General features: G+C 44.2%; 1 protein-coding gene across 1 annotated transcript in view; it reads right to left on the reverse strand.

Annotated features, from left to right (window-relative positions):
* LOC120055352 (protein unc-13 homolog A-like) overlaps window positions 1–27,796 on the reverse strand; it is an 87,957-nt gene that overhangs the window by 44,214 nt on the left and 15,947 nt on the right. The window contains 5 exon segments of the mRNA XM_039003222.1: window positions 13,565–13,594; window positions 15,906–15,960; window positions 17,826–17,896; window positions 22,061–22,184; window positions 22,523–22,640. Coding sequence (XP_038859150.1) covers window positions 13,565–13,594; window positions 15,906–15,960; window positions 17,826–17,896; window positions 22,061–22,184; window positions 22,523–22,640 — 398 coding nt within the window.

The following is a 27,796-nucleotide window of genomic DNA, read 5'->3' on the forward strand; positions in this document are numbered from 1 at the left end:
ACCTACTGTATATGTTCCCTACCCTCAATATCAGTGATCATTTAAAACCAGCACCCCTCTCTGGTGCCTCCACGTCTCTAGGACTCTCTGGTGCCTCCACGTCTCTAGGACTCTCTGGTGCCTCCACGTCTCTAGGACTCTCTGGTGCCTCCACATCCTAGGACGCTCTGGTGCCCAGGTCACTATGGACTCTCTGGTGCCTCCACGACTCTAGGACTCTTGGGCCTCCACGTCTCTAGGACTCTCTGGTGCCTCCACGTCTCTTAGGGATCTCTGGTGCCTCCAGGTCACTTTGGACGCTCTGGTGCCTCCAGGTCCCTAGGACTCTCTGGGCCTCCAGGTCACTATGACTCTTGGTGCATCCACGACTCTAGGACTCTCTGGTGCCTCACCCGTCTCTAGGACTCATGGTGCCTCCACGTCTCTAGGGACTCTCTGGTGTCCCCAGGCACTATGACTCTTGGTGCCTCCACGACTCTAGGACTTCTCCTGGTGCCTCCACATCTCTAGGACTCTCTGTGCCTCCAAAAAACGTCTCTAGGACTCTCTGGTTGCACCCGCCCAACGCTCTCCTAGGACTCTCTGGTGCCTCCAGTCTCTAGGACTCTCTGGTGCATCCAGGTCACTATGACTCTCTGGTGGCCCTCCACGGACTCTCTAGGACTCTTGGTGCCACATTCTCTAGGACTATCTGGTGCCTCCACGCTCTAGTACTCTCTGGTGCCTCCACGTCTCTAGGACTCTCTGGTGCCTCCCAAGGTCACTTTGACTCTCTGGTGCCTACAGGTCACTAGTACTATCTGGGTGCCTCCAGGTACTAGGACTCTCTGCGTGCTCCAGGTCACCATGACTCTCTGGTGCCTCCACGACTCTAGGACTCTCTGGTGCCTCCACGTATCTAGGACTGCTCTGGTGCCTCACCGTCTCTAGGATCTTGGTGCCTCCAGGTCACTATGACTCTCTGGTGCCTCCACGACTCTAGGACTCTCTGGTGCCTCCACATCTCTAGGACTCTCTGGTGCCTCCACGTCTCTAGGACTCTCTGGTGCCTCCACGTCTCTAGGACTCTCTGGTGCCTCCAGGTCACTTTGACTCTCTGGTGCCTCCAGGTCACTAGGACTATCTGGTGCCTCCAGGTCACTAGGACTCTCTGGTGCCTCCAGGTCACTATGACTCTCTGGTGCCTCCACGACTCTAGGACTCTCTGGTGCCTCCACATCTCTAGGACTCTCTGGTGCCTCCACATCTCTAGGACTCTCTGATGCCTCCACGTCTCTAGGACTCTCTGGTGCCTCCAGGTCACTAGGACTATCTGGTGCCTCCACGTCTCTAGGACTCTCTGGTGCTCCAGGTCACTTTGGACTCTCTGGTGCCCTCCAGGTTCACTAAGACTATCTGGTGCCTCCAGGTAATATGACGCTCTGGTGCCTCCAGGTCAATATGACTCTCTGGATGCCTCCAGGTCACTATGAATCTCCGTGGTGCCTCCAGGTCACTAGGACTCCTGGGCATCCACGTTCTCTAGGACTCTCTGGTTAACCCAGGTCTCTAGACTCTCTGGTGCTCCCGTCTCTCTAGGACTCTCTGGTGCACTCCAGGTCACTATGGACTCTCTGTGCATCCACGTCTCTAGGACTCTCTGGATGCTCCAGGTCTCTAGGACTCTATGGTACCTCCACGTCTCTAGACTCTATGGTGCCTCCAGGTCTATAGGACTCTATGGTGCCCTCCACGTCACTAGGACTCTCTGGGCCTCCACGTCTCTAGGACTCTCTGGTGCCTCCAGGTCTACTAGACTCTCTTGTGCCTCCAGGTCACTATGACTCTCTGGTGACTCCAGGTCACTAGGAGGGACCTCTCTGGTGCCTCCACGTCTCTGAGGACTCTCTGGTACTCCAGGTCTCTAGGACCTTCTCGGTCGCCTCCACGTCTCTAGGATTATCTGGGCCTCCACATCTCTTAGACTCTCTGTGCTCCAGGTCACTATGAACTCGCTGGTGCATCCACGTCTCTGGACTCTTGGTGCCTCAACATCTCTAGGGATCTCTGTTCCCCTCAGGTCTCTAGGACTCTCTGGTGCTCCAGGTCTCGAGGACTCTCTGGTGCCTCCATGTCTCTAGGAATCTCTGGTACGCTCCAGGTCTCCAGGACTCCCTGGTGCCTCCAGGTCTCCCACGACTCTCTGGTGCCTCCAGGCTCCAGGACTCTCTGGTGCTCAGGTCTCTAGGAACTCTCTGGTGCCTCAAGGTCTCATGCCCTCTCTGGTACCTTCCAGGTCTATAGGACTCGGCTGGTGCCTCCACGTCTCTAGGACTCTCTGTTGCCTCCACGGACTCTAGGACTCTTTGGTGCCTCCACATCTCTAGGACTCTCTGGTGCCTCCACGTCCTAGCCCTATCTGGGCCTCAGGTCACTAGGACTCTCTGGTGCTCCAGGTCACTATGACTCTCTGGTGCCTCCAGGTCACTAGGACTCTCTGGTGCCTCCACGTCTCTAGAGACTCTTGGGTACTCCAGGTCTAGGACTCTCTGGTGCACTCACGTCTCTAGGACTCTCTGGTGCCTCCACGTCTCTAGGACTCTCTGTGCTCCAGGTCACTATGACTCTTGGTGCCTCCAGCGTCACTATGACTCTCTGGTGCATCCACGTTCTCTAGGACTCATCTGGTGCCTCCAGGTATCTTTAGGACTCTCTGGTGCCTCCAGTCTCTAGGTAGCTATCTGGAGCCTCCACGTCACTAGGACCTCGCTGGTGCCTCCAGGGTCTTCTAGGACTTCTCTTGTGCCTCCGGTTCTTATGACTCTCTGAGGCCTCCACGACTCTAGGACTCTCTGGTGCCTTCCACATCTCTAGGACTCTCTGGTGCCTCCACGTCTCTAGGACTATTGGTTGCCTCCAGGTCACTAGGACTCTCTGGTGCCTCACGTCTCTAGGACGCTCTGGTGCTCCAGGTCACTATGACTCTCTGGGTGCCTCCAGGGTCACTATGACTCTCTGGTGCCTCCAGTGTCCACTAGGACTCTCTGGTGCCTCCACGTCTCTAGGACTTCTCTGGTCCTGCAGGTTCTCTAGCCTCTCCTGCGTGCCTCCACGTCTCTAGGATTATCTTGGTGCCTCCACGTCTCTAGGACTTGTGCCTCCAGGTCACTATGACTCTCTTGTGCTCCAGGTCACTATGATCGTTGGTGCTCCACGTCTCTAGGGACTCTCGGTGCCTCCACGTCTCTCGGACTCTCTGTTACCTCAGGTCTAGGACATCTCTGTGCCTCAGGCTCTAGGGACTCTTGGTGCTCCAGGTCTCTATGACTCTCTGGCACCTCAAGGTCTCCAGGACTCTTGGTGCCTCCAGGTCCTAGGACTCTCTAGTGCCTCCAGCTCTCTAGGACTCTCTGGTGCCTCCAGGTCACTAGGACTCCTCTGGTGCCTCCAGGTCTCTATGACTCTCTGGTACCTCCAGGTCTATAGGACTCTCTGGTGCCTCCACTTCCTCTAGGACTCTCTCGTTGCCTCCAACGTCTCTAGGACTCTCTGGTGCCCCAGGTCTCTTGAGCTCTGTTTGTGCCTCCAGTCTATAGGACTCTCTGGTGCCTCCACATCCGATGACTCTCTGGTGCTCCACTGTCTCTAGGATTCTTGATGCCTCAAGGTCACTAGACTCTTGTGCCTCAGGTCATTGGGACTATCTGGTACCTCCAGGTTCTAGGAACTCTCTGGTGTCTCCTAGGACTCTATGGTGCCTCGAACTCTCTAGGACTCTCTGGTGCCCTCCAGGTCTCGAGGACTCTCTGGTGCCTCCAGGTATCTAGGAACTCTCTGGTTCTCCAACTCTCTAGGACTCTCTTGTGCCTGCACATCTTAGGACTCTCTGGTGCCTCCAGGTCACTAGGACTCTCTGGTACCTCCAGGGTCACTAGGACTCTCTGGTGCCCTCACATCACTAGGGACTCTCTGGTGCCTCACGTCTCTATGACTCTCTGGTGCCTCCACGTCTCTATGACTTCTGGTACCTCCAGGTCTCCCAGGACTCTCTGGTGCCTCCAGGGTCTCTAGACTCTCTGGTGCCTCCAGCTCTCTAGGACTCTCTGGTGCCCTCCAGGTATCACTAGGACTCTTGGGTGCCTCCAGGTCTCTATGACTCTCTGGTACTCCAGGTCAATTAGGACTCTCTGCGTGCCTCCACGTCCTCTAGGACTTCTGGTTTTTTTTTTGCCATCCCGTCTCTAGGACCTCTGGTGCCTCCAGGTATCTTGAGCTCTGTGGGCCTCCATGTCTCTAGGACTCTCTGGATGCCTCACAATCTCATGGGACTCTCTGGTTGCCTCCACTGTCTCTTAGGACTCTTGGTGCCTCCAGGGTCCTAGGGACTCTCTGTGCCCCACGTCTCTAGGAATTCTTCGATGCCTCCAGGTCACTAGGACTTCTAATGGTGCATTCAGGTGCCTGGGACTATTGGTGCCTCCAGTTCTCTAGCTTCTGGTGTCTCTAGGACTCTCTGGTTGCCTCAACCTTCTCTAGGGACTCTCTGGTGCCTCCAGGTCTCTAGGACTCTCTTGTGACTCCAGGTCTCTAGGACTCTCTCGGTGCCTCCATCTCTCTATGGACTCTCTGTGCCTGCCACATCTCTAGGACCTCTGGTGCCTCCAGGTTCACTAGGACTCTCTTCTATAGAGGTACCTTACACTAGGAGCACCAGCCATAGGGAGCATCTATGTTGGTGCCGATCGCACAGCTCATAGGACTCTCTGTACCTCCAGGTCTCCAGGACTCTTGGTGCCTCCAGGTCTCTAGGACTCTTGGTGCTCCAGCTCTCTAGGGACTCTCTGGTGCCTCCAGGCAACTAGGACTCTCTGGTGCATCCAGATCTTATGACTCCTCTGGTGCCTTCAGTCACTAGGACTCTCTGGTGCTCCAGGTTCTCTAGGAATGACTCTCTGGTACCTCCCCACGTCTCTAGGACTCTCTGGTGCCTCCACGGTCTCAGACTCGCTGGTACCTCCAGGTCTATGGGAATCGCTGGTGCCTCCACGTCTATAGGACTCTCTGGTGCCTACCCAGCCTCTCTTAGAGACTCTCTAGAGTGCCTGCCAGGTCATAGGACCTTCATGGTGCCTACCACAGGCATCATAGGTCACTCTCTGTATCGCCTCCAACGTCTCGTAGACGCCTTCTCTGATTGCGTCCTGCGCCACGTAGCTCGCTAGGACAGACTCTCTGGGTGCCTCCACATGGTCTACTTGAGCCTCTGTGGGCCTCACTGTCTATAGGACTCTCTGGAGCTCCACTGTCTCTAGGACTCTCTGGTGCCTCCAGTCACGAGGACTCTCTGTGGCACTCCACGTCTCTAGGTTCTCTGATGCCTCCAGGTCACTAGGACTCTCGTGGTGCCTCCGGTCCGCCTAGGACTCCTCTGGTGCCTCCACCTCTCTAGGACTCTCTGTGCGCTGCACATCTCTAGGACTCTCTGGTGCCTCCAGGGTCACTAGGGAACTCTTCGAATAACCAAGGAGGAATCCAGGTCCAATAGGACTCTCTGTTGCATCCACGCACTTAGGATCTATGTCTGGTCCCCTAACAGCAGGTCATCACACCAGGTACTCTCTGGTTGCCTCCAGGCTCTCTAGGACTCTCTGGTGCCTCCAGCTCTCTAGGGACTCTCTGTGCCTCCAGGGCACTAGGACTTCTCTGGTGCCTCCAGGTCTCTATGACTCTCTGGTGCTCCAGGTCACTAGGGACTCTCTGGTGCCTCCAGGTCTCTATGACTCTCTGGTACCTCCACGTCTCTAGGACCTACTCGGGTGCCTCCACGTCTCTATGACTCGCTGGTACCTCCAGGGTCGCCAGGACTCTCTGTGCCTCCAGGTAGTGTCTAGACCCTGGTGCCTCCAGCTCTCTAGGACTCTCTGGTGCCTTCCAGGTCACTAGGACTCTCTGGGTGCCTCCAGGTCCTATAGGACTCTATGGTGCCTCACGTCTTCTAGGACTCTCTGTTGTCTCCACGTCTCTAGGACTCTATGGTGCCTCAGGTCTCTTGAGCTCTGTGGTGCCTCACGTCTAGGACCTCTCTGCGGTGCCTCCACTGTCTCTAGGACTCTTGGTGCCTCCAGGTCACTGAGGGACTCTCTGTGCTCACGTCTCTAGGATTCTATGATGCCTCCAGGTCACGAGGACTCTTCTGGTGCCTCCAGGTCACTAGGACTTGGTGCCTCCAGGTACTAGGACTCTCTGGTGCCCCAACGTCACTAGGACTTCTGGTGCCCTCCACGTCTCTAGGACTCTCTGTGCCTCCACGTCTCTAGGACTCTCTGGTGCCTCCAGCTCCTAAAAAGCTTGGTGCCTCCAGGTCTCTAAGACCTATGGTCCTCAGGTCTCTAGGACTCTCTGGTGCCTCCAGGTCACTAGGACTCTATGGGCGCCTCAAGGGTTCTCTATGACTTCTGGTGCCTCCACTTCTCTAGGACTCTCGGTTGTCTCGAGGACTATCTGTCCTCCCCGCCACTGGTGATGCCTCGACTTCTTAGGACTCTCGGTGGCCTCCAGGTCTCTATGGACTCTCTGGGTGCCTCCAGGTCCTAGACTCTCTGGTTCCTCAACCTTATGTCTAGGGACTCTCTTGTGCTGCACACTCTAGGACTCTCTGGTGCCTCCAGGCACTAGACTCTCTGGTACCTCCAGGTCACCAAACTGAGTCATTACTCGTATGGTGACACTCCTACCGTCACAACTTAGTGAGTCTCTCTTGTGACACTCCACGTACTCTTAGCGACTCTCTGGTGGCCCCACGTCTATATGACGACTCTACTAGGATACCTCCAAGGGTCTCCAGTGACTCCTGGTGCCTCCAGGTCTCTAGGACTATCTCTGGTGCCTCCAGCTCTCTAGGGACTCTCTGGTGTCATTCCAGGTCACTAGGACTCTCTGGTGCTCAGGCTCACTATGAACTCGTGGTGCATCCAGCGTCATCTATGGACTCACTGACATGCCTCCACGGTCCTCTAGAGGGTCCTCTGGTGCACCTTCCACGGTTCATCTTGAGTCTCTGTGTGGTGACCATCCATGCGCTCGGATCTCTCATGGTTGGCCTCCACATCTCTATATAGACGTCTCTAAGGTGCCGCCACAACGAGTGTCGTGTCTAAGAAACTCTCTTGTAGACCATGTACCCAGGTAAGCTAGGCAGAACTATCGTCTGGTTGGCCGCCACGTAAACTTCTAGGAATTACCAGGCTACTAGGGGCCATTCAGCAGGCACTGTATGAAACTCTACTGTGAGGCCTACCAGACTTGGCATAGAGGACTACCTAGGGTGCCCCCTCCACCAATGTCGATAGGATCTCTATCTCCGGTGCCTCCACGTATCTAGATCTCTGATGCCTCCATTCTCTAGGAATCTTGGTGCATCAGGTCACTGGACTCTATGGTGCCCTTCAAGCACTTTGACTCTCTGGTTGCTTCCAGTTCACTTTGACTGTCTTTGTGCCTCCAAGGGCACCTAGGACTCTCTGGTGCATCCACGTCTCTAGGACTCTTGGTGCCTCCACGTCTCTAGGACTCTATGTACCTCCAGGTCTCTAGGACTCCTCTGGTGGTATCCAGGTCTCTAGGACCTCTCTGGGTGCCTCCAGGTATCTATGACTTCTCTGGTACCACTATCCAGGCAGTCTACCAGCGAACTCACTCTCGGTGCATTATAGTACCCAGGTGGTCCAATAATAGGAACTTATGGTCTGCACATCACTCACTAATACCAGCCTCACTAAGGTATCGCTGGTGACCTTCCACAGTTCTAGGAGAGCTCTCTGCGAGGTGCCACCAGCAGTGACACTCAGGGAACGCTTGATGGTTTTTGCAACTGCACTTGAAGAAACGTTCAAATTTCTTGAAATGTTCTGGATTGACTGACCTTCATGTCTTAAAGTAATGATTGACTGTCGTTTCTCTTTGCTTATTCGAGCTGTTCTTGTCATAATATGGACTTGGTCTTTTACCTAATAGGGCTATCTTCTGTATACCACCAATACCTTGTCACAACACAACTTATTCTCTCAAATGCATTAAGAAGGAAAGAAATTCCACAAATTAACTTGAAATGCATTTCAGGTGACTACCTCATGAAGCTGGCTGAGTGAATGCCAAGAGTGTGCAAAGCTGTCACCAAGGCAAAGGGTGGCTACTTTGAAGAATCTCAAATATAAAACATATTTTGATTTGTTTAACACTTTTTTTGGTTACTACATGATTCAATGTGTTATTTCATCGTTTTGATGTCTTCACTATTATTCTACAATGTAGAAAATAGTCAAAATAAAGATAAACTCTGGAATGAGTTGGTGTGTCCAAACTTTTGACTGTTGTCATGGAAAATTGCAAGATTATGTTATAATGCTTGTAAGATTATGTTATAATGCTTGTATTACATTATAATAGTTGTTACATTCGACAGAATAGAGTATTGTGTGTGTGTTCCACTGAGGATGGGCCTCTATGAGATAGCACTGACAGAGGAAATTTACGATGTCTTTGGGTAATAAAGCCTAAAGAGCATTCCAGATAACATGAGCTAATGGTTCTGTTCTTTGCCGTATCAGGGAGAGACGGTTCCCTTTTGGAGTGAGGGGGCCAGACACTGGTCTTTACAATGAGAACTGTTGACACAGCAGTAACTGTCTGCTATGTTTTATAGATATCTTTCATACAAATCTTAACCTTTGTGAACTGTTCCTAAGATCTGTGATTCGTCATGTAAGTTGAGAGGGGTGTATCTTGGCTATAAAAGATCTTTGTACTTTTCTGTTGGGACTTCTCAACGGGTCATTAGAAATAGTGAATTGTTGAAAGTCAAAGGGCTATTGCAAAGCTCTTATTAAAAAATATGTAGTTTAAGTGTAACTCTGACTGGTGTGTAGTTTGTAACTCTCCTCATTTGGTAAAGCAGAAATACTCCACCACACTGTACATTCTATAATCTCAATTTCTAGGTGTAGTACAGGGTTATAGGCTGCCATAGATCAGAGACTAAAGGGTCCCAGTTGGAGGGGAAGTTGAGCAGGGCTGAATCACCCTCAGAGCAAGCCATCTATTCGTCATTAGGCTCTCGAGTGGCGCAGAGGTCTAAGGCACTGCATCTCAGTGCAAGAGGTGTCACCATAGTACCTGGTTTGAATCCAGGCTGTATCATATCTGGCTGTGATTGGGAGTCTAATAAGGCGGTGCACAAAAGGCCCAGCGTCGTCGGGGTTTGGACGGGGTAGGCCGTCATTGTAAATAGGAATTTGTTCTTAACTGACTTGCCTAGTTAAATAAAGGTTCAATTAGGGAAAGGGGGATACCTAGTCAGTTGTACGACTGAATGTATTCAACTGAATGTGTCTTCTGCATTTAACCCAACCCTTCTGAATCAGAGAGGTGCGGGGAGCTGCCTTAATCCACATTAATCAATCGTAATCATCATCATCATCGACTTTCAGAACCCTGACAAAGGCTGCCAGAGCATAACGCCTCCGTCTAGAGTGTTTTGAATCTATCTCGTCTTGCTGTGTAAACAGTACAGGCATCTTAACCCTTCCCACACAAGCCAGTGGGTTGGAGGTTATTTTTGAGGAGTTTTGCAATATGTTATTATATATATATACCATCTCTTCATAATCCCATGTCTCTCTCTCCCTCCCTCTCCCCCTCCCACTCCCTCCCCCCCCTCCCTTCCTAGGCTACTATACAGTAAGTGAATGGAGGTGGATTAGCAACACTGCAGTGATGAGTCTGATCGAGAAGCCATGCTTGTATGAGACCATCAGCTAATCACAAAGAAGAAGAGAGACAGAGAGATTGAGAAAAGAGAGAGAGGAAGAGAAAGAAAAAGAAAGAAAGAAAGAGAGAGAGAGAGAGAGAGAGAGAGAGAGAGAGAGAGAGAGAGAGAGAGAGAGAGAGAGAGAGAGAGAGAGAGAGAGAGAGAGAGAGAGAGAGAGAGAGAGAGAGAGAGAGAGAGAGAGAGAGAGAAAGAAAGAAAGAAAGAAAGAAAGAAAGAAAGAAAGAAAGAAAGAGATAGATAGATAGATAGATAGACAGAGAGAGAGAGACAGAGAGAGAGAGAGACCGAGAGAGAGAGATACAGAGAGAGAAAGACAAGAACTGGACAAGAACCTGACACCCTCAGCAGACAGAGGGACAAACACATACCTGGAGGTGACAGCATTTCCTCCCTCGTATACCCCCCTAGACACAACTACGACAGCATAACCAACAAAAACGGGTCAAAACTTCTGCAGCTCTGTCGCACGCTGGGTATGTCGATAGTCAATGGTAGGCTTCAAGGGGACTCCTACGGTAGGTACACCTATAGCTCATCTCTTGGCAGTAGTACTGTAGACTACTTTATCACTGACTTCAACCCAGAGTCTCTCAGAACATTCATAGTCAGCCCACTGACACCCCTATCAGATCACAACAAATTCACAGTCTACTTGAACAGAGCAATACTCACTCATGAGGCATCAAAACCAAAGGAACTGAGTAATATAAACAAATGCTATAGATGGAAAGAATGCAGTGTGGAAACCTACCAAAAAACAATTAGGCAACAACAAATTCAATCACTTTTAGACAACTTACTGGACAAAACATACCACTGTAATAGTGAAGGTGTAAACTTGGAAGTAGAAAACCTAAACAGTATATTTGACCTCTCAGCTTCCCTATCAAATCAAAAAATGTAAATCAGACAACCTAAGAAAATTAACAACAATGACAAATGGTTTGATGAAGAATGCAAAAACGTAAGAAAGAAATTGAGAAACCTGTCCAACCAAAAACATAGAGACCCAGAAAACCTGAGCCAACGCCTTCACTATGGTGAATCACTAAAACAATACAGAAATACACTACGGAAAAAGAAGGAACAGCAGGTCAGAAATCAGCTCAATGTAATTCAACAATCCATAGAATCAAACCACTTCTGGGAAAATTGGAAAACACTAAGCAAACAACAACATGAAGATGGGAAAACCACTCCTCCAATCTTTTTGGCTCTATAACAAAGAACAAAGAACAAAGAACAAAAACATATACAAGATCAAATACAAATCTTAGAATCAACTATTAAAGACTACCAGAACCCACTGGATTCTCCAATTACATTGAATGAACTACAGGACAAAATACAAACCCTCCAACACAAAAAGGCCTGTGGTGTTGATGGTATCCTAAATGAAATTATAAAATATACAGACCACGAATTCCAATTGGCTATACTTAAACTCTATAACATCATTCTCAGCTCTGGAATCTTTCCCAATATTTGGAACCAAGGACGGATCACCCCAATCCACAAAAGTGGAGAAAAATTTGACCCCAATAACTACCGTGGGATATGCGTCAACAGCAACTTTGGGAAAATCCTCTGCATGATCATTAATAGCAGACTCATACATTTCCTCAGTGAAAACAATGTACTGAGCAAATGTCAAATTGGCTTTTTACCAAATTACTGTACGATAGACCACGTATTCACCCTGCACACCCTAATTGACAAACAAACAAAACAAAACAAAGCAAAGCAAAGTCTTCTCATGCTTTGTTGATTTCAAAAAAGCTTTTGACTCAATTTGGCATTAGGGCCTGTTATACAAATTGATAGAAAGTGGTGTTGGGGGAAAAACATACAACATTATAAAATCCATGTACACAAATAACAAGTCTGTGGTTAAAATTGGCAAAAAACACACATTTCTTTCCACAGGGCCATGGGATGCAGCTTATCAATGAATTGGTGAGGGCACTAGAACAGTCTGCAGCACCGACCTCACCCTACTACAATCTGAAGTCAAATGTCTACTGTTTGCTGATGATCTGGTGCTTCTGTCACCAACCAAGGAGGGCCTACAGCAGAACCTAGATCTTCTACACAGATTGTGCCAGACCCCGGGGCCCTGACAGTAAATCTCAGTAAGACAATAATAATGGTGTTCCAAAAAAGGTCCAGTCTCCAGGACCACAAATACAAATTCCATCTAGACACCGTTGCCCTAGAGCACACAAAAAACTATACATACCTCGGCCTAAACATCAGCGCCACAGGTAACTTCCACAAAGCTGTGAACGATCTCAGAGACAAGGCAAGAAGGGCCTTCTATGCCATCAAAAGGAACATAAAATTTGACATAGAATTAGGATCTGGCCAAAAATACTTGAATCAGTTATAAAACCCATTGCCCTTTGTGGTTGTGAGGTCTGGGGTCCGCTCACCAACCAAGAATTAACAAAATGGGACAAACACCAAATTGATATTCTGCATGCAGAATTCTGCAAAAATATCCTGTGTACAACGTAAAACACCAAATAATGCATGCAGAGCAGAATTAGGCCAATACCTGCTCATTGTCAAAATCCAGAAAAGAGACGTTAAATTCTACAACCACCTAAAAGGAAGCGATTCCCAAACCTTCCATAACAAATCCATCACCTACAGAGAGATGAACCTGGAGAAGAGTCCCCTAAGCAACTGGTCCTGGGGCTCTGTTCATAAACACAAGAGCCCCAGGACAGCAACACAATTAGACCCAATCATGAGAAAACAAAAAGATAATTACTTGACACATTGGAAAGAATTAACAAAAAAACTAGAATGCAATTTGGCCCAAAACAGAGAGTACACAGTGGCAGAATACCTGACCACTGTGACTGACCCAAACTTAAGGAAAGCTTTGACTATGTACAGACTCAGTGAGCATAGCATTGCTATTGAGAAAGGCTGGTCTGGTTCTCAAGAGAAGACAGGCTACGTACACACTGTCCACAACATGAGGTGGAAACTGAGCTGCACTTCCTAACCTCCTGCCCAATGTATGACCACATTAGAGACACATATTTCTCTCAGATTACACAGATCCACAAAGAATTCCAAAACAAATCTAATTTTGATAAACTCCCATGTCTATTGGGTGAAATACCACTGTGTGCCATCACAGCAGCAAGATTTGTGACCTGTTGCCACAAGAAAAGGGCAACCAGTGTAGAACAAACACCATTGTAAATACAACCCATATTTATGTTAATTTATTTTCCATTTTGTTCTTTAACTATTTTATATTTTGTGAGCTTAATTTTTACTGTACATTTTTATTTAAAAAAATCACTTTTGTTTATAATCTATTCCACTTGCTTTGGGAATGTAAACATATGTTTCCCATGCCAATAAAGCCTCTTAAATTTTATTTCAATTAATTTAAAGAGAAAAAAATAAAGAATGAGAGAGAAATAAAGAGAGAGAAAAAGAGAGAGAGAAAGAGAGAGGGAAAGAGAGAGAGAGAAAGAGAGAGAGAGGGGGAGAGAGAGAAAAAGAGAGAGAGAGAGAGAGAGAGAGAGAGAGAAAGAGAGAGAGGGGGGAGAGAGAGAGAGAGAGAGAGAAAGAGAAAGAGAAAGAAAGAGAGAGAGAAAGAGAAAGAGAGAGAGATAAAGTGAGAGAGAGCGAGAGAGAGAGAGAGAGAGAGAGAGAGAGAGAGAGAGAGAGAGAGAGAGAGAGAGAGAGAGAGAGAGAATAATAGAAACAGAGGGTGCATTAAAGGTAACTCACTTTGTTGGTCTCCCCACAGACTCCAGTTACCTACAAAGAAACAGAATGTTTTAAGATGAATTATGACACATTCTGAATATGACAATATCTAAATCATTTCATGGGATTTAGAACACTTTAATTGAACTGTTTGCACTGATGGTATGTATGTCTTACTTACTGCATAGTATGCTGTGCTAAAGTAAGGGTACTTTTAGGTACAGACTGCCATGCATTGTTATTGGTAGGAAATGTTTTCATGCCAACAAGGAGGCTAGTTTGCTGAGGTCTCTGTTTGTGTGTGTTTGTGTGCGCACGCATGTGTGTGTGTGTAGGAAGACACAGTGGGGGCTGGCTGTCAGACAGCTAGAGTCCTCGTCCGTCCCGCTCCACTCATCCCCTCCCCCTCCCCCTCGTGGTGTCAGTCAGTAGACAAACACTCTGACTGACACCACCAGAAGCATTCTGATTGACACCAACAGAAACACTCAGACTGACCACCAGAAACACTGACTGACACCACCAGAAACACTGACTGACACCACCAGAAACACTGACTGACACCACCAGAAACACTGACTGACACCACCAGAAACACTGACTGACACCACCAGAAACACTGATTGACACCACCAGAAACACTGACTGACACCACCAGAAACACTGACTGACACCACCAGAAACACTGATTGACACCAACAAAAACACTGATTGACACCACCAGAAACACTCTGACTGACACCACCAGAAACACTCTGACTGACACCACCAGAAACACTAACTGACATCACCAGAAACCATGACTGACACCACCAGAAACAATGACTGACACCACCAGAAATAATGACTGACACCACCAGAAGAGAAACATTGACTGACATCACCAGAAACAATGACTGACACCACCAGAAACAATGACTGACACCACCAGAAACATTGACTGACATCACCAGAAACAATGACTGACATCACCAGAAACAATGACTGACATCACCAGAAACAATTACTGACACCACCAGAAACACTGACTGACACCACCAGAAACATTGACTGACACCACCAGAAACAATGACTGACATCACCAGAAACAATGACTGACATCACCAGAAACATTGACTGACACCACCAGAACAGAAACATTTACTGACACCACCAGAAACATTGACGGACACCACCAGAACAGAAACATTGACTGACACCACCAGAAACATTGACTGACACCACCAGAAAAACTGACTGACACCACCAGAAACACTGATTGACACCACCAGAAACACTGACTGACACCACCAGAAACACTGACTGACACCACCAGAAACACTGATTGACACCAACAAAAACACTGATTGACACCAACAGAAACACTCTGACTGACACCACCAGAAACACTCTGACTGACACCACCAGAAACACTAACTGACATCACCAGAAACAATGACTGACACCACCAGAAACAATGACTGACACCACCAGAAATAATGACTGACACCCCCAGAAGAGAAACATTCACTGACATCACCAGAAACAATGACTGACATCACCAGAAACAATGACTGACACCACCAGAAACATTGACTGACACCACCAGAAACAATGACTGACATCACCAGAAACAATGACTGACACCACCAGAAACATTGACTGACACCACCAGAAACAATGACTGACATCACCAGAAACAATGACTGACATCACCAGAAACAATGACTGACACCACCAGAAACACTGGCTGACACCACCAGAAACATTGACTGACACCACCAGAAACAATGACTGACATCACCAGAAACAATGACTGACATCACCAGAAACATTGACTGACACCACCAGAACAGAAACATTGACTGACACCACCCGAAACATTGACTGACACCACCAGAACAGAAACATTGACTGACACCACCAGAAACATTGACGGACACCACCAGAACAGAAACATTGACTGACACCACCAGAAACATTGACTGACACCACCAGAAACACTGACTGACACCACCAGAAACATTGACTGACACCACCAGAAACATTGACTGACACCACCAGAAATACTGAATCCAGTAGAGATGCTTCTATATATTAAATACTCATATTGATGTTTCACTTTATCATTGTGGATACACCCAGATACACCCAGATACACACACACACACACACAGACACACACACCACACACACACACACACACACACACACACACACACACACACACACACACACACACACACACACACACACACACACACACACACACACACACAAATATCTCTCACAGAACTGACAAGGCGATATCGAAGAGTTGACGCTCTTTGGTTAATCGCAAACACCTGTATCAGACAAGCCCAGTGATTGGTGGATAACTCACAGCACTGTGTCCCTGGGACAGGAAGTGGTCGCTCCGGGTCTTCCTGGTACGAGTCCTGGTTAGTTATCTGAAATACATCACACATAATATTTGCCTCAGTCGGTAGAGCATGGCGCTTGCAAAGCCAAAGGTCATGGGTCCTGGGTCCTGCTGCGGCCACCCATACGTGAAAATATATGCATGCATGACTGTAAGTCGCTTTGGATAAAACGCCTCTACTGAATGGCATATATAATGGCATATGCAGTAAATATAACACACTGTATATCATTCAAAGTAATTTTACTGTGTAATAGAAGGTGAGCCATTACAGTTGAAGTTGGAAGTTTACATACACCTCAGCCAAATACAATTTAACTCAGTTTTTCACAATTCTTGACATTTAATCCGAGTAAAAATTCCCTGTTTTAGGTCAGTTAGGATCACCACTTTATTTTAAGAATGTGAAATGCCAGAATAATACTAGAGAGAATGATTTATTTCAGCTTTTATTTCTTTCATCACATTCCCAGTGGGTCAGAAGTTTACATACACTCAATAAGTATTTGGTAGCATTGCCTTTAAATTGTTTAACTTGGGTCAAACGTTTCAGGTAGCCTTCCACAAGCTTCCCACAATAAGTTGGGTGAATTTTGGCCCATTCCTCCTGACAGAGCTGGTGTAACTGAAATAGGTTTGTAGGCCTCCTTGCTCGCACATGCTTTTGCAGTTCTGCCCACAAAATTTCTATAGGATTGAAGCCATTTTGCCACAACTTTGGAAGTATGCTTGGGGTCATTGTCCATTTGGAAGACCCATTTGCGACCAAGCTTAACTTCCTGACTGATGTCTTGAGATGTTGCTTCAATATATCCACATCATTTTCCTGCCTCATGATGCCATCTATTTTGTGAAGTGCACCAGCCCCTCCTGCAGCAAAGCACCCCCACAACATGATGCTGCCACCACCGTGCTTCACGGTTGGGATGGTGTTCTTCGGCTTGCAAGCCTCCCACTTTTTCCTCCAAACATAATGATGGTCATTATGGCCAAACAGTTCTATTTTTGTTTCATCAGACCAGAGGACATTTCTCCAAAAAGAACGATCTTTGTCCCCATGTGCAGTTGCAAACCATAGTCTGGCTTTTTTTATGGCGGTTTTGGAGCAGTGGCTTCTTCCTTGCTGAGCGGCCTTTCAGGTTATGTCGATATAGGACTCATTTTACTGTGGATATTGATACTTTTGTACCTGTTTCCTCCAGCATCTTCACAAGGTCCTTTGCTGTTGTTCTGGGATTGATTTGCACTTTTCGCAAAACAAGGAACGTTCATTTCTAGGAGACAGAACACGTCGCCTTCCTGAGCGGTGTGACGGCTGCGTGGTCCCATGGTGTTTATACTTGCGTACTGTTGTTTGTACAGATGAACGTGATACCTTCAGGCGTTTGGAAATTGCTCCCAAGGATGAACCAGACTTGTGGAGGTCTACAATATTTTTTCTGAGGTCTTGGCTGATTTCTTTTGATTTTCCCATGATGTCAAGCAAAGAGGCACTGAGTTTGAAGGTAGGCCTTGAAATACATCCACAGGTACACCTCCAATTGACTCAAATTATGTCAATTAGCCTATCAGAAGCTTCTAAAGCCATGACATAATTTTATGGAATTTTTCAAGATGTTTAAAGGCACAGTCAATTTAGTGCATGTAAACGTCTGACCCACTGGAATTGTGATACAGTGAATTATAAGTGAAATCTGTCTGTAAACAATTGTTGGAAAAATTACTTGTGTCATGCACAAAGTAGATGTCCTAACCGACTTGCCAAAACTATAGTTTGTTAAGAAGAAATTTGTGGAGTTGTTGAAAAAGAGTTTAATGACTCCAACCTAAGTGTATGTAAACTTCCGACTTCAAATGTATATGTGTTTGACAACAGCTTACATCCTGGTCTCTCATAGCATTGAGTTGCTCCAGTTTTTTGGCCCAATAGCGTGCCTCTTCCTCAGGGATATCTGAAAACAAGAGCCCAACAAAAAATCACAGCTGACCCGCACACACACATGTAGGTATATACCCTCGCACATGCACACACCACAGCAATTAACATTAAGCTTTCCAACAGGCGTTTTACTTGGATAACTTACATAATTGATAACGCCCGAGATGCCGGTGTTTGGAGGATATATTGGCACGGATGTTGTTAGGCCCGAGACAGCGGTTTAGAGGGCATTATCACTTTTATACAACGGGTTACCAATATATTCAAATAATGTTTGAATATGCGAGACGGACGAGCCCCCGTTCAATGGTTCTAGCAGCGAAGAGGGCGAACAGGAGGATTCCGAGCCATCCACTTCTACCGATGATGACAGCTCTCTGGGTGGACAAGAACATTCGATCGCACCAGGCCTAGCCATACCTCCAAACAATGCCAGCAGGGACCCTACTATTTGGGTCCCGGACTCAGATTCGTCGCTCCACGTCCCCGATGACAGTGGTGCTGCTGCGGCTGCAGGATATCAATCCGAGGGCCTTTTTTCGGCCAAGCAGCACGCACTCGCTGAACCTGGTTCTCTCTGACGCAGCATTGTGTTGCTTCGAAGTGGAGTTTTTAACACCATCCAAGAGATTTATACATTTGTATCCGGATCTATACACGGCTGGGACGTGGTGAAAGAGAACGTAAAAGATGGACTCACAGTGAAATCCCTCAGCAGCACGAGATGGGAGAGCCGGGTGGAGGCTATGAAACACGTGCGTTACAAAATCTACCTCCAAGAGGCAGTGCATGTTTTTGCTGCCAGGAAGGCCATGCGAGTCAACTTGTCTTTGAAAAGGTAAGCGTTGATCATAAACTCGCATTAATTCTATCACCGAGTAATTTGTAAGATTACTCAATTATCTATCGCCTGTTTTCTCTGTAATTTTTAAACTTCAATAGAATACATCCTAATCTCTCTCTCGCTTTGATTATTTTATTTCAGGACCATGGACAGCTACCGAGAGAAAACATCGCTGACTGCAATGCAGCACCACAGCAGAGGAAAGAGGCCACTCTAGGCGGTGACGAAATTAAGAAATGCTGAATCTGATGTTCGACAATCAAATTCGATATGTAAATAAACTCAATTCGTTAAGGCTGGGTCATTGACAGAAAGCTTATTTTAAACTGCTCCAGCGAAACGAGGCCCGCCATGCATTTCTGAAAGCACTCCAAAACTCAAATGATCTCACTCTTTTTACAGTTCTACAGGAATATTAAATGATATGTTAAATATATTAAAGAAAAGTGTTATTTTTATTGTAACAATTGTGTGGTCGTGCCATGTGTGATAACAAGTGTTATATTATCAGTAAGAAACAATTGTTCCTACTATAGGTAGCTGGCTGCATAGTGATTGCAACACTGTAACTCTCCGATGCTGAGGTTAAAGTAAAATTCAGTTTTTCCTGGCAAGGGACCTCCTATATCTGCACGCGCGCACGAGCATGTTTTATGGGGCCTTACTCATAGAATTACATGTAGAATTGGAGCCTATTTCTTCCTATTTAAAAACGTGGTAGGCCTACATGTTTGACAAACACAATTATGATATCTATAGATGTCGGTATAGCCAAATCCTACAATACTGTCGCATACACTCCTTAAATACCCCCGTGTCTGGGAAGGGCTTGGTGTGGTTGTGTGTTTGGGCTCGAATTGAATGAGGGTATCCCAAACCCTTTGTTAAAGGAAAGGGCAAAAAGGACACCTATTGTTAGCTTTCTATTTCTATTTTGAAATAAATACACAAAGTATCCGGATTATATGAAGCGTTCTACAACAATGCTTAACTCTGTGATGCCTTATGGTAGAAACAAGTTTTAAAATGCACACGAAAGACGTGACTCGGATGCTTATGGGGATATATTGATTCCTCTCTAGGACATTCTGAAGCTAAGCTGTAGTCTATAATTTTCAAGGAGACAAACAAATTGACTTTGCTAATCTGTCCCTATTAATTGAGCTTTTCACTTTCTGAAAAGAGAAGAAGTTTGTTTAAACCCAGGCAGCTTTTAGGGAAGTGCTTCTGTTGTTGGGTTATGCAATGGAGGAATAGCCAGCAGTTGAAGCTTACAGTTTTCTGCTTCGGTAGAGCGTCTGTCTGGGTGGAAAAGTAACTTTTGAAAGTGCCATGCATAGATTCCTAAGGATGTCTAAGATTTTATTATTTGCAAACAGCTGTTGCAAACAAGACAGTGGTTTGACATTGGAGAAATATGGTAAGAATGTCTATTTCTCTGTCCATTCTTCCCTGAAACTTCTATTTCATTATCCACCTTTCTTTTGAGACTTTTTCAGCCAAACATGTTCTTTTGATTGCAATATGTTTTTCCCCAAATAATGCACACAGAAATATAAAAAACGAATTTAATAGAGACATTGGTGATTTTATCAATGTAATCAGATTTAAAATATTAGGCTATGTAATTGACATTGAACTGATTATATAGCCTACTAACCAGATGTGTTCAAAAAATGTGTTTATTTTGTAGCATAGGCATGTGGATTGGGCTGCTATTATGTTCTGTTTCTCCAATTTTTAGGCCAAAACTATTGCCGATCCCCGCTGTACATAGTTTAGCGGGGATAAGAGGGCGGACGTTTTTTGTCTTGCCTAGGGAAGCAGAACGTCCAGGGCCGGCCCTGCCAGTCATTCAGTCTTTTCGTTCTGCATCTATGGGCGCGACCCAATCATTCGTTCTAAATGTTCCATGGACATACTGGCTGGCAACGTTCTTATCCCTTGCTTGCTAGCTAGCCAACTACGGCTAACCAACTAGTCAACTACGGTATAGTCACGTCCAAAAGTGCAGCCAGAATAACAGCAAAGTAGCTGCATTTGCATTTGTTTAAGCTGTTTTCTAGTGACATTTATTTGGATACATCCATAACAATGAGCTAATAAGGCGTTGTGTTCACTAGCAACGAAACGGAAGCAAATGGGCCGAAACCGGGAGGGACTACCAGGTCTTGTCCAATGAGAAACACTTGTTTTCATTTTCCATCGCAAAATGTTTTGTTACGTTGTACACTAATGAATATAAGACCCTGGATAACTCAGCTAAAGATCAGAATGTAGGTTCAGGTGTGATTATGTTCACATTAAGATGCTTCTCTGGCATGACTGTGTATGTGGAGTGTGGACAGTGACACGTACAAATATGATTAGAGACATCTAAACTACTGTTTGCCCCTTTTAGAATCTGAGAGTGGAAGACTTACAGTCTCGTCTCTAACATGTACGCTCGATATTTCCGAATATTCCCAATACAAGTCAGAATGTTGAAGAAACTTCATTTTGACTTACTTGACCTGTTGTCTGCTGATTTTGTCCTCGTGTCGAAAGTAACCTGAGGCAGAATATCCACAGGGAAGTATTATGAGCACCTCTTTCAATACGCTGGTTTGCATATGGTTCTGTCAGTTTGTATTTCCGTTTTGTATTTTCAATACTAACACAATTTGCACGCGACGTAAACATGTAAACATTTGCACAATATGTAGACAATGGCTGACCGTAGCCGAACCACAGACCCAACGTTGCCCACTTTTAATTTTCAGTAAAATACAAGCCCTTCCAGCTGATTGCTAGGAAACGTTCATCGGTTGACAATGTTCAGTTAAATTGTTTACATATTATGCATCACATGCAATGGGTCAGGAGATTGAAAATACAAACTGGAACTATAAGCCGACAGAGCCGTATACAGACCGGTGCTACAACAAGTCTGGTTAATAATAATATTTTCCTGTGGACATTTTATCTCCACTTCCTACCGTCAAAAGGACCAACAACACGGACAACCAGTAAAGTGTATTTAAATATAATTTCATTCAACACTCTGGCTTGCAGAGACCCCTGCGTCTTTTTTAGGGCGATTTCTTTCAGACTGAACATCCATGTCTAGCGTATTAGACACATCTACTGTATTTTATCTACTGTATTTTAACTACTCTATTTTAACTACTCTATTTTAACTACTGTATTTTAAGACGTTTTGGAGGAATAAATTAGGGTCAATGAAGTATAGTCATTATTTCATTCATTAAGTTGTGTTTGTTCATCCATCCGTTAAGAATTGTTTTGTTTATTAGTTTGTTAGTTATTTCATTGGTTCCCTCCCTCACTCACCCAGAGGCAGTTCAAAGCGTGTGTCCAGCAGCACCTGGTGTAAAGTGGGGTCTTTGGTTCCACAGATATCGTTGTCCGCCATGATAACCTGGGAGTCCAGGGTTAGCCACTTCCCCGGACCCTCCTACACAATAGAAATAGAACGCATGAACCTGATACACCATTCATTATCATTGTTAGTTTGTTAGTTAGAACCCCATTGTAATACTGCATACTAAAACATTAGCCTGGTCCCAGATCTGTTCGTGCTGTCTTATCATCTCTTACAGTCATTGTCATGCAACTGACAACCAGTCTGTCACTGGATCTTTCAACAGGGACTCATTCAGTGAGTCATTCTGATTTTACATTCCACTCAGAGCTTCCATGGCTGATATAATTTATTATCACAAGGAGTTGCCTTGCCCCGGCTTAGGAAGTAAGTAGTACTATGCCAGTATGAGTTTTGGGGGTGTAGTGTACCTCGTTTGATTGGCGGATGCTGTGCAGGGGGATCCACACCGTGCCAACCATGGTGTCCCATATTAAGCCTTTATTCCACATCTCCACCGTCAGCCCCAGGTCCAGCCTGTTAATCTCACTAGAGAGACAGAGACATAGAGAGACAGAGAGAGAGACAGAGAGAGGGAGAAAGAGAGAGAGACAGAGAGAGAGACAGAGAGAGGGAGAAAGAGAGAGACACAGAGAGAGAGTCAGAGACAGAGAGAGAAAGAGAGAAGACAGCACAGATACAATAGGGGAAAGACAGCAGGAGAGAGAATGGGGAAAAGAGATACACAGAGGAGTTTGTGTCAGGAAGACAGGAATAAACTGAGTGGAAGGAGTGAGGGAGGGTTGGAGGGGGGGAGGAGGAGGAACTAGAGTAAACAGAGGCAGACCCAGAGTCAGACAAAAGCCCAGGGTGGGACATACAAATGTGCTGTGTGATTGGGATTATTATATTTTTTCTCTCTCTAACACACACAGACACACACACACACACAAATTACTTCTGGGTCTGACGGTAACAAATAGAAAATACGTCTCTATAAGAGAGAGTCTGGGAGGAATCTAACAAACAGCCTTTACAAGACAACAGGGAGTAATTTTTTTTTATTTTTTATTTTTTTTTTTTTTAATTTTTTTGGGGTGGATCAGCTTAATATTGCGGAAAGAATGTTGCTTCCAATGTAATTGTCTGCATCATTTCCAATCCCCCATATTTTTTTGGGTAAATATATATATCCATACATGCATGCATACATATATACATATATACATACACATACCTATATAGACATACATACTTTTTTTAAAGAATATACCTTTATTATTATTCCCCGCAACCCTACCACCGCTCCCCCAATTGGAGTAAACTAATAAACACTTCTGCTTTTACCTTCAATTTATACATCTTATACCTATTTTACAGACACAGACTACTTTATAATAGTTCTCTCTTGTTTGTTCTTAGTCCTTCCTCTATTTCTGTTGTCCATCCAATTTTATTTCCACTTGTAACTGTGCTATTTCACAAAAGCTCCGCACCTATACACATTTCACAGATCCCGTATGCCCTACATTGTTTATCTTGTTATTAGTCCCACCCTTCAGTTCCACTCAACCCTTCCCATCTATCTTCCAACATCATCCATTTCGGATTTTTATTTGCCATATATTTTTCAACTGTGCTGTGATGCTTCACAAAAGATTTGAACCTTCCTATTCTCATAGCTTCTACAGATTGTAAATTAAAAATAAACATTTTTGCTAAAATAATTATTATATTATTGATTGATTGACTATGGCTTTTCAAATCCCCCAGTATTGCTATCTGTAGCGTTAGTTCTAGGCAAATGTTGCAATTCTTCAGCCATTCCTGGACCTGTGACCAAAAACGAGCTACATATGGACAATACCAAAATAAATGATCTAATGACTCTGCCTCCTCACAACAGAATCTGCAGAGCTGGGAAGATTGTATACCCCATATATATAACATTCTATTAGTTGCAAGAATTTTGTACAGTAATTTAAATTGAAAAATTCGAAGTTTTGAATCCGGCGTTGTTTTGCGTATCAATTCATAAACCATGTGCCATGGAATGGGTACATCGAAAATCTCTTCCCAACTATTTTGCAATTTATATGGCACAGCTGTCAGTTTTTTGGTCCTTAAATGAAATTGGTATATGTTTTTATTTATCACACTTTTCTTTAACCATTTATGTTCTTTAATACAGGGCCGACATACAAGTTCCTTACTTTTTTCCCCTTCTACTTGCCTCTTCCATTTTTGTGGTAATGCTGCAATTAATTGGTTGTAATTTTGGGTAGAGCAGACATTTCCATATGTCTGTGTTAGCTGCATGTGTGACATAACTCCACCAGTCCTATTTATGATATCATTCACAAAAATTATACCTTTTTTAAACATTTCTTCGATAAATACAGTTTTTTTATCAATTACTATATTTGAATTTAACCACAATATTTGTTGTACTATTTGTTCCGTCCTTTCAGGTGGATTAAACTGAAATTGCAACCAACTTTCTAAGGCTTGTTTAAAAAATAAGGATATTTTGGAGATTATTTCCTTTTCAAACAACCGAAAGTGAGCAGGTGTAATCTGAATAAAGGGAAAAAGGCCCTTCTTGAACATAGGATGAGACATTCGTACCAATTTACTAGAGAACCAGTTTGGATTTAAGTATAACTTTTGTATGACTGATGCCTTTAGTGAGAGGTCTAATGCTTTAATATTTAATAATTTCTGCCCTCCGAATTCATATTCGTTATATAAATAGGCCCTTTTAATTTTATCTGGCTTGCCGTTCCAAATAAAATGGAATATTTTTTGTTCATATAATTTAAAAAGCAGGTCACTAGGTGTAGGCAAAACCATAAGCAAATAGGTAAACTGTGATATGACTAAAGAGTTAATCAGGGTGATTTTTCCACAAATAGACAAGTATTTTCCTTTCCATGGTAGCAAGATCTTATCTATTTTTGCTAACTTTCTATAAAAATTTATTGGAGTGAGATCATTTCTTTCTTTTGGGATTTTTATACCGAGTATGTCCACATCTCCGTCAGACCATTTAATTGGTAAACTACATGGCAATATAAAATGTGTATTTTTTAGTGATCCAATACGTAATATGGTACATTTATCATAATTTGGTTTTAATCCAGAGAGGATAGCAAAGGTATCTAGATCCTCTATGAGGCCGTGGAGAGACTCTAGTTGTGGTTTTAAAAGAAAACATGAATCATCAGCGTACAATGACACCTTAGTTTTTAAGCCACGGATTTCTAATCCATTAATATTAATGTTTGATCTAATTTTAACAGCTAACATTTCGATGGCAATAATAAATAGATATGCCGATAGTGGACAACCTTGTTTTACTCCTCTAGATAGTTTAAAACTTTCTGAGATGTAGCCATTATTTACTATTTTACACCTAGGGTTACTATACATAATTTTAACCCATTTTATAAGAGATTCCCCAAAATTGAAATATTCTAGGCATTTATATATAAACTCCAGTCGTACTTTATCAAAAGCCTTTTCAAAATCAGCTATGAAAACCAGACCTGGTGTCCCCGATATTTCATAGTGTTCTATTGTTTCCAGTACTTGCCTTATATTATCTCCAATGTATCGTCCATGTAAAAAACCTGTCTGATTAGGATGAATAATATCTGACAAAACTTTTTTTATTCTATGCGCCAAGCATTTTGCTAGGATTTTTGCATCACAACACTGAAGTGTAAGAGGTCTCCAATTTTTTAATTGGACTGGATCTTTATATATACCACTTGGGTCCTGTTTCAGTAATAACGATATCAGACCTTCTTGTTGCGTGTCTGATAATCTACCATTTATATAGGAGTGGTTAAAACAAGCTAATAATGGTCCTTTGAGTATATCAAAAAAAGTTTTGTATACTTCCACTGGTATGCCATCCAGCCCTGGAGTTTTCCCATCCTTAAAGGCCCCAATTGCATCAAGCAGTTCCTCCTCTGTAATTTGGCCTTCACATGAGTCTTTCTGTACAGATGTTAATTTTACATTATTAATAGGGAAAAAATCCATACAATTAGTTTCAGTTAGTGGAGATGGAGGAGCCTGAAACGAAAACATATTCTTAAAGTACTTTACTTCCTCTTTCAAAATATCATTTGGTGAATCATGCGTGACTCCATCATTTGTAACAAGTTTTAATACATTTTTTTTGGTAGCATTTCTATATTGATGATTGAAAAAGAATTTGGTGCATTTTTCCCCATATTCCATCCAGTTCGCTTTATTTTTATAATATATTACACTGGATCTTTCTTGAATAAGTTCCTCCATTTCTTTTTGTTTTTCCTCTAACTTATTCTGTGCCTCTATGGTACTGTTTTTATTGCTATCTAACTGTACTGTTAGTCCTTCAATTTCCTTTGTTAATATGGACTCTTTTGATCTAAATTCCCTTTGTTTTATAGATGAGTACTGAATTGCATGGCCTCTAAAGGCACACTTAAAAGTGTCCCATACAATAAGGGGATCTGCTGTACCTATGTTATGTCTGAAAAAGTCAGTTATAAAATCTTCTGTCCTAGTTCTAAACAATTTATCATCTAGTAGACTTTGATTAAATTTCCAATATCCTCGCCCACGTGGAAATTCTGTAAGAGAAATATATATGCCAATTATGTGATGATCCGACCGCATTCTGTCCCCTATCAACACTTTTTTAACTTTTGGTGCCAGAGAGAATGGTATAAGAAAGTAGTCAAGACGACTAGCTTGATTCAGCCTCCGCCATGTATATCTCACTAAATCAGGGTATTTAAGTCTCCATATATCCACTAATTCCAATATATCCATGACATTCATGATTTCCTTAAGTGCCTGAGGGTGATAGTTTGTAGTGTGATTTCCTTTCCGGTCTATAGAGGTATTTAAGACCGTATTAAAATCTCCCACTATAATAATAGAGTCTAGTGTTGCTTGTAGAGTTGATAAATTCTTATATATATTTTCAAAGAAGCTTGGATCATCATTATTCGGACCGTATAGGTTAACAAGCCATATTTGTTTATTGTCCAATAACATATTTAAAATAATCCATCTACCTTGAGGATCTGTTTGGACAATTTGCACATTTGGATCAAAATTATTGTTAATTAAAACCATCACCCCTTTTGAATTTCTTTGCCCATGGGAGAAATATATTTTGCCCCCCCAGTTCTTTTTCCACAAAACTTCATCTAAAACTGTTGAATGGGTTTCCTGTAAACAATAGATATTATAATCCTTCTCTTTTAGCCAGGTAAATACTGATCGTCTTTTCTTATTATCTGCTAAGCCATTACAATTGTAACTGGCTATACTTATTTCACCACTTACCATAATGAGACACACCTTTCATTCTTTTAATCAGAATATATTTTTGTAAACGTACTATTAAAAAGTAACATAATGATTGAGTGTCTATATAGTTGTACCATGATATTTGCATTTCTACTAAGTAAACCTCCAATTGGTCCCTACTATTCCACCCGCTAAAAGGCCTCATCTCGAGATGGCTTGTCATCCCAATGCCCGGTAGACCACCCTCGACCCCCTGTATCCCATAGCCCTGAACCGACTGGGATCCATTCTTTGAAAAGAGCATACAGTGCCATTTACCGAATTGAAGAAGATCAATTACCATATGCATTTCCATTGCCCTCACCTCGATTTGTATTATATATATCTGT

This window comes from Salvelinus namaycush, chromosome 11 (assembly GCF_016432855.1).
Source record: "Salvelinus namaycush isolate Seneca chromosome 11, SaNama_1.0, whole genome shotgun sequence".
Lineage (NCBI taxonomy): Eukaryota > Metazoa > Chordata > Actinopteri > Salmoniformes > Salmonidae > Salvelinus > Salvelinus namaycush.